The 11,151-nt window shown below is 47.2% G+C and overlaps 1 protein-coding gene across 3 annotated transcripts in view; it reads left to right on the top strand.

Annotated features, from left to right (window-relative positions):
- The window catches only part of LOC308591136 (uncharacterized protein), a 164,184-nt gene extending 163,346 nt beyond the window's left edge, over positions 1 to 838 (top strand). For all 3 annotated transcript variants that reach the window (XM_081201755.1, XM_081201756.1, XM_081201757.1), the window contains one exon: positions 668 to 838. In XM_081201755.1, the coding sequence (XP_081057881.1) occupies positions 668 to 792 (125 nt within the window). In that variant the 3' untranslated portion in view covers positions 793 to 838. The remainder of the gene's footprint in view (positions 1 to 667) is intronic.
- The last annotated feature ends 10,313 nt before the right edge of the window (positions 839 to 11,151 follow it).

Below are 11,151 nucleotides of genomic sequence, written 5' to 3' on the forward strand. Positions count from 1 at the left end.
ACAGAAAACCCAAGAGCGTACGAGAGAGCACTCATGGTCGTTGAGAGTTTGTCTGCTGAGTTAAGAGAGCTTTGTGGCAAGCACTACTCAGGAAAAGCCGGCTGAGTATGATGTGTATATAGCTTTAAGAGGCCCAGCAAGTGTTACTTACTTACTTATTTATTCAGGTGATTTATATCCCACTTCAAGCTTCAAATAAGTCTCCAAGCTAGGAACCGGGAACCTTTGGAAAATGAAACCCCAACCCCCCCCCCCAGATGTTGCTGAGCTACATCTCCCATCAACCTCACCAAGCATGGCCAATTTGCCAAGGATGATGGGAGCTGTAGTTTGGCAACATCCTGGAGGGCCAAAGGTTCTCCACACCTGCACAAAGTGGTTTACAACACCCTAAACACAAACACACACACACAGAGAGAGAGAGAGAGAGAGAGAGAGAGAGAGAGAGAGAGAGAGAGAGAGAGAGAGAGCACTATAATAAAAATTCTACATTTCAGAATGGCCTTGAACAAACAGCAGACAAACCATCTGACTGAGCTGGCCCCAGGTGCAACCACTTCCCCTAATTCCCTCCCCACTGCCTCAAGCAAACAGCAAATGCAGCAGAAAAGAATGTTCTGGTTGACCCAGGTGAAATCACTCACCTCAAATTTCCTTTTGCTCGCAGGCTTGGACCAAGGCCTCCCCCTCTCTCTTTCGGCACAGGCCTTGGGACTGGTGGTACGGTGTCATGCTCAGAAGCAAGTGTCTCCTCAGGGGATTCTGTTGCGCAGTAACCTGGATCTCCTCTGACTTGCCTGAAGAGCAGAATGCCGGGATGGACTGTGAAGCTTAATAGGTAAGCTTAACCCACCTTGCTGAAGGGACACTTATAGGAAGGGGATAGGACTGGTTCCATATTCCCCAATATTTTACGGGTGGAAAATAGGGGCACTTGAGGAGTTGTTCTAACACCCCTATGCTCACATTGGTGGTCTATGCCCAGAGCCCATGCATACTCCAAGGTTATACAGTGGTACCTCCGATTGTGGACAGGATCTGTTCCAGAGCTCCGGTCGGATCCCAAGGTTTCCGCAACCGGAGGGACTGCTTCTGCGCATGCGAAACCTGGAAAAATACTTCTGGGTTTGCCTCATACGTATCCCGAACAATACGTAACCGGAATTGAACATAAGTAGAGGTTAAGTACTTAATTCATTCTGGAGGTCCGTTCTTAACCTGAAACTGTTCTTAACCTGAAGCACCACTTTATCTAATGGGGCCTCCTGCTGCCGCCATGCCGCCGCCACATGATTTCTGTTCTCATCCTGAAGCAAAGTTCTTAACCTGAAGCACTATTTCTGGGTTAGCGGAGTCTGTAACCTGAAGTGTATGTAACCTGAAGCGTATGTAACCTGAGGTACCACTGTATGTTGTTGAAGGACCTCCCATTAGCTGTTGGTATTCTGTGTGAGGAAGTAAAGGTAAAGAGACCCCTGACCTAATGGTCCAGTCGTGGCCGACTCTGGGGTTGTGGCGCTCCTCTCGCTTTATTGGCTGAGGGAGCCGGCGTACAGCTTCCGGGTCATGTGGCCAGCAGGACTAAGCTGCTTCTGGCGAACCAGAGCAGCGCATGGAAACGTCGTTTACCTTCCCGCTGGAGCGGTACCTATATATCTACTTGCACTTTGACGTGCTTTCGAACTGTTTGCCTTCCCGCCAGAGCGGTAGCTATTTATCTACTTGCACTTTGACGTGCTTTCGAACTGCTAGGTTGGCAGGAGCAGGGACCAAGCATCGGGAGCTCACCCCATCGTGGGGATTTGAACCGCCGACCTTCTGATCGGCAAGTCCTAGGCTCTGTGGTTTAACCCACAGTGCCACCCACGTCCCACGAAGCTGTGCATTAGATGTACTTTAAATGTTCAGTGTAGAGCCGCCCACAGTGACCAGAATTGGAATGCTCTTAGGCCCCATGTTAGACAGGTACCTGGGATAATATTGCAGTCCTAGGAGCAGCAAAACGTGTGTTGTTTGAGGGAGGGGGAGCTTGCCTTTCCCCCCAGATTTATTTGCCTAATGTCAGACAAGACCAAGTTAGCTAAGGAACAGAGAAAAAAATATTACCAAACTGGCAACTCACAAACAAGCTTTCCTAGCCCCACATCAATTTTACTTTCTTGCACCTCTCCCATTTATACAAGACATATTTATGTTTTGCTTTGGGTTTGGGTCTTTAGAGGGCCTGGAGTTGACCCTTGTGCTCACTGCAGACATCACTGTGTCACGTTGCCAATTAATACCGAAGGAATCCTTTTAGCACAAACAGGAGGTCACCTCTTCCCTTTTCTGGCAGCCCCTCCTGATTGACGTGTGTCTAGCAGGGCCTCCTATAACAAGTCTTCCCATCTGCCTTCCCACCAATGTGACAGGCATTTTGACCTCCCTGATTTAAGAAAGAGATGCTGGGGGAAGCGAAAGAGTTTATAGTGGGCTTTCTCTCTTCTAACAAGTAGTTGAAGGAGATGAAGGCTGCTGGATCAGGCAGAGCTTTGCTGCTAGGTCAGGCCAAAGGCCTATCTGGTCCAGCGTGCTGCTCTCACAGTGGCCAACCAAATGCCCATGGCAAACCTGCAAGCAAGACGTCAACACAACAGCACTTTCTCCACCTGCAATTCCCAACAACTAGTATACAAAGGCATACAGTGGTACCTCGAGTTACAGATGCTTCAGGTTACAGACTCCGCTAACCCAGAAATAGTACCTCGGGTTAAGAACTTTACCTCACGATGAGAACAGAAATCGCGCGGCTGCAGCGGGAGGCCCCATTAGCTAAAGTGGTGCTTCAGGTTAAGAACAGTTTCAAGTTAAGAATAGACCTCCGGAACGAATTAAGTTCTTAACCCGAGGTACCACTGTACTGCCTCCCAGCAGTGGAAGTGGAACGTGGCCAGAGTAGCTTGTGGCCACAGATAGCTTTATCTTCCATGATCTAAATCTTCTTTTAAAGCCATCCATGTTGTTGGCCAGCACTACATCATGTAGGAGCAAATTCTATAGTTTATGTGCTGTGTGAAGAGCTTTCATTTGCCTGTCTGACATTCAGCTTCGCTGAGCGCTCCAAGTCTTACAAGATGGGGTGGAAAAACTTTTCTCTCTCTGCTTTCTCCACATCACGCATAATTTCGCACACCTCCATCACCCCTCCCTCTTACTTGCCTCCCCCCCCCAATCTAAAAAGCCCCAAATATTGTAATATTTTCCCAAGGGGAGTTGCTCCATCCCCCCTAACCATGACCCCACCCATACTATTAGAAGTAATCTTATGGGCTGGGACAATGCCACAGAAAAACTGGGAGGTCAGATAAGGAGTCCACCAGGGGCCCTTGACACTATATAGAAATCTGTTATCCTTTTGGTAATGATAGAGAAGAAAACAGCGAAGCAAGTGGGTCTATTTTTGGAAGTCACTGCTTGTCTCCTTGGCGAGGTTTCTTTGTTTGGCTCGTTAATAATATCTCAAGGTTGCCTTTTTGAAACAGAAACGTTCACAAGGTATTTTGCAAAATAAAAACACAGCACAATCCCTAAATATGCCATCAGTTCAATGAAAACACTATAAAATTAGAGCTGAGGATTAGAGGCAGTGGTTTGCGTAAGGCAGTCGTCATCAACCTGGTGCCCTCCAGACGTTTTGGACTACAGTTCCCATCAGCCCCAGACAGCACAGAACAGCACCTTCTCTCCCAAGTCTGCATTAGCTTGTCCTTGGCCCATTACAACATCTGCACAATTCCCAAATAGGAAGCCAAGCCAAATGTCTACAGCAGCACCAGTGGCGTTGAGGATGCCAAGTGGTGTTGGGAAGGGCTGTCTGCACTGGAGGAGGTGGGCACTGAGGGCCGTCTTCCTGGGGTCTGTCTGCATTGTCTAGGATGCTGGGCAAGGGTCTTTTCCAGCACTACCTGAAGCTGTTGGAGGTCAAACCTTGGACTTACTGCCTACAAAGCGTGTGCTATATCCCTGAGCAGTGTCTGTTCACAAAGCTAGGTTGTGTTTGGTGATGAAATGCATCACTTTGTACATGCTCAGGGAGCAGCCTTCTGTGTTACCCAAATAATAATTCCGTACTAAAGGGGTGTGTTTAAATTAGGATGGCTGGCGCTATCCGTGCGAGAGATAGGCCTTTTTTTGCATTCCCGCAACTCACCTGAATTTTCATCCACTTCTGAGGCAGGGGCAAAGCTGAAAGCCTTGCGGGGACTGTGTAAAGGGGGGAGGGACGCAAAATTCACTGCTGCATGCTGTTCATTTCTACAGAGGCACTTTCCCGCAAGCTAGTGTGTACCTAAGTGGTGACTCATAACGGCAAAGTTGGAAGAAATGTGGATTTCAGTGGGAAGAGCATCTCTGGTAAGCTGCCATTGAAACATGCAGAGCCTGTGCCCACTTGGCGGGGGTCACTGTATCCCAAGCCGTTGCTTTGTTTTGAAGATCCGGAGAGCTGGACTCTCTCTCCCTTCCTCCCAGCAACACGCATGACAAATTGCAAGTCTCCTTTGCGCAGAGGAGAAAAGCTCTTTCCGACTGATTCACCTATCCCGCTGTGCAGAGTCCAAGGCAAAGGATTCTGTTGGTTTTATTAAAAATGGCGGGGGCGGAAGAGTCAATTTGGCATCTGGGATCTGTGCTATCAAACCTTGTGCTGAGCTTCTTAAGCATGGGGGAGAGAAGACGGAGAAGGGATAGGAGAGCCATATTTTCAAATAACTGAAGGGCTGCCACATGGAAGATGGAGCAAGCTTGTTTTCTGCTCCTCCAGAGGGTAGGACCCAAGCCAAGGAATTCATATTGCAAGGAAGGAGATTCTGAATAAACATAAGGAAGAACTTTTTGACGGGAGGAACCGTTTGACAGTGGAACAGAATATCTTGGAATGTGGTGGACTCTCCTCCATTGGAGGTTTCTAAACAGCTTTGGATGGCTGTCAAGGATTCTTTAGCTATAATTCCTGCATCGGACGGTGTCTACTAGATGCCCCTTGAGGTCCCTTCCAACTATACAATTCTATGCTCTTGGGGCCCCAGTCTAGATATCCTTTATGTTGTGCCTTCATGATGATTTGTGCTGATGGTGGTATTGGGTTGGTTGTACAGAACCCCCTCTTTCAAAGCTGTCTGCTCCTGCAAAAGGTTTGGGGTAGACGTACTGCTTCATTTTCAATCTGTGCATGGCATAGCTGTCAGCTTTTCCCTTTTCTTGCGAGGAATCTTATTCGGAATAAGGGGATTTCCCTTTAAAAAAGGGAAACGTTGACAGCTACGGCCCTGATGAAATCTTGTAACTGATTACGCCACAAATGTTCTGGTGGTGATTGTCCCATTTTTGCTGCGCTATAGGCAATCACTTAACACGCCTATTTTACAGGTGTGGAAGACTGAGGTCAAGAGATAAACAAGCAGCAGAAGCTAATTTATTTTACTTGCCATTGTTATACCTTTGGGAGTAGGAAACTCTCAACATTCTGTTGCAAATCACCTACCACAGACCTACCAGGAATTTAAGCGGGAGGTGTTTGGAAGAATACTGGGTGACTGGATCCTTTCATCTCAAGGGCTCAGGGGAGTCTTTTGCATAGTACCCAGCCTGCTGCAGTGAAACTGCTGGGATGATTTAAGTGCCGTTGCTTTTATTGGCCAGTTTACAATTTGATAAATTCCTGGATCATCGGCAGAGCTGGGGGAGCCGGTAGTTTAGTTTTCTTGGCAGGGTTCTGCCTCCCATGTGTTTTGGTTCGCACCTATGCAAGATTTACCATTATTTCTCTCTAAATCTTAGCATGTTTGCTGGAGGAGCCAGTGTGTCATAAAGGTGTCTGCTAAACAGATGTTAGGTTCTCTGGAACTGCTAGGGAAGCCGTCTTTTATCCCAAGAAAATAGCTGAGATGAACAGGACTATCTGTAGGCAGCTTCAGCAAGTGCAGATGTGGAATCTAGGGTTGGAAGGCACAACCCCCCACTGCCCCACCACCACCCCAAACAACTGGCAGATCAAATATTGTAAATGAACCACAGTGTGGTGCAGCGGTTGAAGTGTTTGACTAGGACCTGGGAGACAAGGGTTGAAATCCCACCCTCGACAATGAAGCTTGCCAGGTGACTTTGGGTAGGTCGCTATCTCTTACACCAGTGATGGCTAAACTTGGCCCTCCAGCTGTTTTGGGACTACAACTCCTATCATCCCTAGCTAACAGGACCAGTGGTCAGGGATGATGGGAACTGTAGTCCCAAAACAGCTGGAGGGCTGAGTTTGACCATCACTGTCTTACATTAACCTGCCTCACAGGCTTGTTGAAATGATAGAATTGGGGGGATAGAATTTGCTCCAATTGGATGCTAAAGAGCAGGTCCTCCCCCCAAGGGGCAGCAAAGGGACAAAAGGAAATGTGGACAAACCCGTAGTATTTGTATCCCATATTAACCAAGTAAACCCATTGAAATTCATGGCTGTTGGTGCCATTGGGTCTTCTCTGAGTAGAACTCATTGGGCCGCAACCAACAATACTTGAACCATGTGACTGTGTAAGATACTTACCGTGTTGGAAGCACGGAGGCTGCATTACAGCATATTTAGGTGCCTCTGTTAAACATTTATGAAATCCCTTTCTTGCAGAGAATTTAGCCTCCAAACATAAATGTGATCATCATCAGCACAGTGGCAGTGACTTCTGGGGAGGTGGGCAGCGGTAGGGAGAGTTCAGTGCTTTCAATCCTTTGTCCTGCGGCAACCCATCTACCATCTACCCCATAGCACTGTGTTGAGGACATTGTAAATCTTTCCTGACCCCAAATAATGTCTCCTGATCTTTCACCTACAGTAGATTAAAAATAGCCCGAGAGTGACAGCTTTGGGTAATTTTATTAATCCATCAAATATTGCAGATAATCAACCATATAGGGAAGGTGTGTCGAGGGGGGAAGAGGAAAGGAGAGGAGAGGAGGGAAATGAAAAGGGAGGAAAGCATATAAGAGAAAGACCCAAAATTGAATGCTGTTTTGATGCGAATTTAGCTTTTCACTGGAGTGTGCAACTTAGCCCACTTTCTTGGGGAGAACATAAGAAAAAGGATCTGAGTGCAATGGCAATTCTCCCCAGTTGTGACTCTTAGCAGAGGCAGGTTTAGGCGAGCCTGGGCACAGAGCCTTGGAGGCTCTGCAAGGGGATGCCACAACTAATATTTAGAATGGGGTGCGAGAGGCGGGGGCGCCAAATTTTGGCATCACTACAATTCAAGACCCCAAGGTCCACCACTGCTCCCAGCCTATATATGGTGGAGGTAGAATGAAGGCATCATGGCTAGAAGCCATTAACAGCTTTATCCTCCATTAATTTTGTCTAATCTCATTTTTAAAGCCATAGAAGTTGGTGGCTGCCATGACCTCTTCTGGGAAGCTAATTTCACAGTGTTGACAATGCACTATGTTGAAGAAAGGAGATTCTGACTAAACTTCAGGAAGAACTTTCTGACAGTGAGAGCTGTTTGACAGTGGAACAGAACTCCCTCGGGAGATGGCCTGCTCTCCTTCACTGGAGGTTTTTAAAGCAGAAGCTGTCTGGCCGTCTGTCATATATGATCTAGTTGAGATTCTTGCTTTGCAGGGGGTTGGACTAGATAGCCCTTAGGGTCCCCCCAGCTCTACAGTTCTGCGATTCTGTCCAACATTCAGCTTCATCCAGTGTCCATGGGTTCTAATATTATGAGAAAGGGGCAAAAACTTCCACTTCTCCCACACCAGGCACCTTCTGAAACCCACCACTCAGCCATGAAGCTCACTGGTTGACCTTGTGCCAGTCACTGTCCTTCAGCCTAACCTACCTCATAGGGTTGTTGTGAGGATAATATCGGGGGGGAGCAACGTTTGTCTCCTCCTACTTAAAAAGGTAAAGGGGACCCCTGACCGTTAGGTCCAGTCGCGGACAACTCTGGGGTTGCAGTGCTCGTCTCGCTTTACTGGCTGAGGGAGCCGACGTACAGCTTCCGCGTCATGTGGCCAGCATGACTAAGCCACTTCTGGCGAACCAGAGCAGCACACAGAAACGCCGTTTACCTTCCTGCCGGAGTGGTACCTATTTTTCTACTTGCACTTTGACGTGCTTTTGAACTTCTAGGTTGGCAGGAACAGGGACCAAGCAACGGGAGCTCACTACATCACGGGGATTCAAACCGCCGACCTTCTGATCAGCAAGCCATAGGCTCTGTGGTTTAACCCACAGCGCCACCCACGTCCCTTTCCTCCTACTTAAAGGTAAAGGGACCCCTGACCATTAGGTCCAGTAGTGACCAACTCTGGGGTTGCGGCGCTCATCTCGCTTTATTGGCCGAGGGAGCCAGCGTACAGCTTCCGGGTCATGTGGCCAGCATGACAAAGCACTTCTGGCAAACCAGAGCAGCGCACGGAAACGCCATTTACCTTCCCGCTGGAGCGGTACCTGTTTATCTACTTGCACTTTGACATGCTTTTGAACTGCTAGGTAGCTCATGCTGCAACCGTAGGAGAATTGCTCCATCCCTTTCATTGTATTGGTTTCCCTTCTCTGAACCTTTTCCCAGGTCTATAATAGCTTTTTTTGAGATGAGAATGAAAAGCAGCGTCCCACAAAATTTACTAGCCTGCCCCCTCAAAGGTGACTAGCCTGCCAAGAGGCACGTTGCCATGCTGACCTCAGAGGAAGTGCCAAACACTTGGATGGGGAATCCTCAGGTCCCCTTCTCAGGCCACACTCATCACTGGCCCTACTTCACATCCTGAGTATTTTTGTATGGCTAGAGCAATCCTTGAACTCTGACCATGCTTCCTACTTGCCTTGGATGGACAAGGCAGAGCCTCAATGGAGCTGTGCGTGAAACTAGGAGGTTGCTCAGAAGGGAATGCAGCCCTCGGGATTAAAAAATGTTCCCCACCCTGTCCCTAACATTCTGCTCTGACTGTTATCACATCATTATCACATTATCATTATCTTATTTTTTTAATTTTGTATTCTGAGCCAGCCTCAATGCTGTGAATCAGTTGATTGGGCTGCCGAGGGGGAGTGTGTTAAACAAACCAAGGCTGAGGTGGCGAAATCCAGCTGATAGGTCTTGGTGACTACGTGTATTTATGGCCCACTTAGGAGAATTGCTGTCTATAAAACAGGACGTTCCCTGGCTTGATCCCGGTGTCAACAGTACTAAAGGCCACAATCTTGTGTGCCAGTCACCTTCTTCCGGTAGTCGGGAACACCTCGGGAGAGAGAGGCGCGCAGAGCACAGCCAGTCTCTGTAAACGGCAAGCGACTGGGCTGTAATTCAAGGAGCCGGCAAACAGGGAGGTGTCAGATGGTTTAAGGCACTGGCTTAATGGTTTGTGCCCCACCTTGTCAACATAACCTCTTAACAGGTGTGGGGCAAAATTCCCAGCTCCTGAAAGACACCATACAGGGCTTATCTAGCTAATGGGGGAACTCTGCAGGAACGTCCGATTAAAATCTACTTTTTTTTTTTTTTTGCTCATATGAAATCTCCTGAGAAGCCTGCCTCTTCCCAAGTGCAAGTCATTGAGAATTAGCATGACAGTCAGGTAATCTTATAGTATGCCTAAGCCAATCCCATAAAGATTCCACTGGGGTGTACGTCATCCAGATGGGCTTTATTATATCTGTACTCCCCACCCCTTCACATTGACAGTGCCTTTAGAACTAGATTATTCACATTAACTATGACAGCCCTTGATTTTTATTTTATTTTTACTGGGGTGGGTGAGGGGGTGTTGGTACGCCTTCCTATCACCTTCAGCAAGTTTTATCTCTTTGCTGCAGATGTTCTCAGATGAATTTTGCTTAATATTCGGGGAAGTGGGGGTGGGGAGCAGATGGTTCGCTGGAGTTAGAAAGAAGCATATGTACCACTGAGGTGGTGGTATCTAGGTTTAAGCAAATAAATAAATAAATAAATAAATAAAGATTAAAGAGCAGTGGTGGTGGTGAGATTTAAATGAACAAGTACATTCGAAACAAAGAGGGAAATCTTCAAGCACAAATCATTTGTAGACTCATAGAACTGCAGAGTTTGAAGGGGCCACAAGGGTCTTCTAGTCCAACTCCTTGCAATGCAGGAATCTTTTGCCCAACGTGGGACTTGAACCCACAACCCTGAGATTAATATGTGTGTGTGTTTGGTTGAATCCAACCAATGCCTACTCACAGCAGACCCACTGAAATTAATGGACCTCATTTCGATTTGTCTATTCACTTCAGTAGGTTTACTCTGAGTAGACCTACGCTGGACACAATCCTTTGATTTTTTTCCTGAGCTTTTGCTGTGGCAGCGTCATGAACCAGTTTGTTTCTCCAATGGACTTAAGTTGCAAGTGTGGGTTTCCCTTCCATCTATCTTCACAAGAACAACCCTGGCCCAAGCTCATCCAATGAGCTGGGAAACAGAGCACCTAAAAAGTATGAGGGCCTAAGGATAATGGCCTAATAGTTAATCCAGCCCTGTGTTTCTGCTCAGGGTGTACACTGATTTCCCAGTTACTTCTGTAAATATTTCCAACATATTTGGGACGGTTGCCCACATAATCAGGTGATGTTTTCAAAAATGGGGTCACGCTATTTTACATCCTAACACAGCTCTGCACCGCTCCTTGTTTAAAGACTCAAATAATTTAGGGGTGAAAGGGGTCTCTAGGGTCATCTAGTCCAATCTCTTGCTCAATGCAGACCTGGCTCAACTGTGTACAGTGGTACCTCAGGTTACATACGCTTCAGGTTACACACTCCACTAACCCAGAAATGGTGCTTCAGGTTAAGAACTTTGCTTCAAGATAAAAACAGAAAGCGTGCGGCGGTGGCGTGGCGCAGGAGGAGGCCCCATTAGCTAAAGTGGTGCTTCAGGTTAAGAACAGTTTCAGGTTAAGAACGGACCTCCGGAACGAATTGAGTACTTAACCTGAGGTACCACTGTATTGAAAAAAACATATCAGTCTTTATTGTGCATTGTTTCTTACTCAAAAGTGCAGACTTCTCTACTACAGTCTTCTATTCAGAAACTATCCAATATTAGTCCTACTCAAGGAATGCCCATTGAAATGAATGGGCATGACCAACTTGGGTCCACTAATTTGAATGGACAC

The sequence above is a fragment of the Podarcis bocagei genome (genome assembly GCF_964188305.1).
Source record: "Podarcis bocagei genome assembly, chromosome: 7".
Lineage (NCBI taxonomy): Eukaryota > Metazoa > Chordata > Lepidosauria > Squamata > Lacertidae > Podarcis > Podarcis bocagei.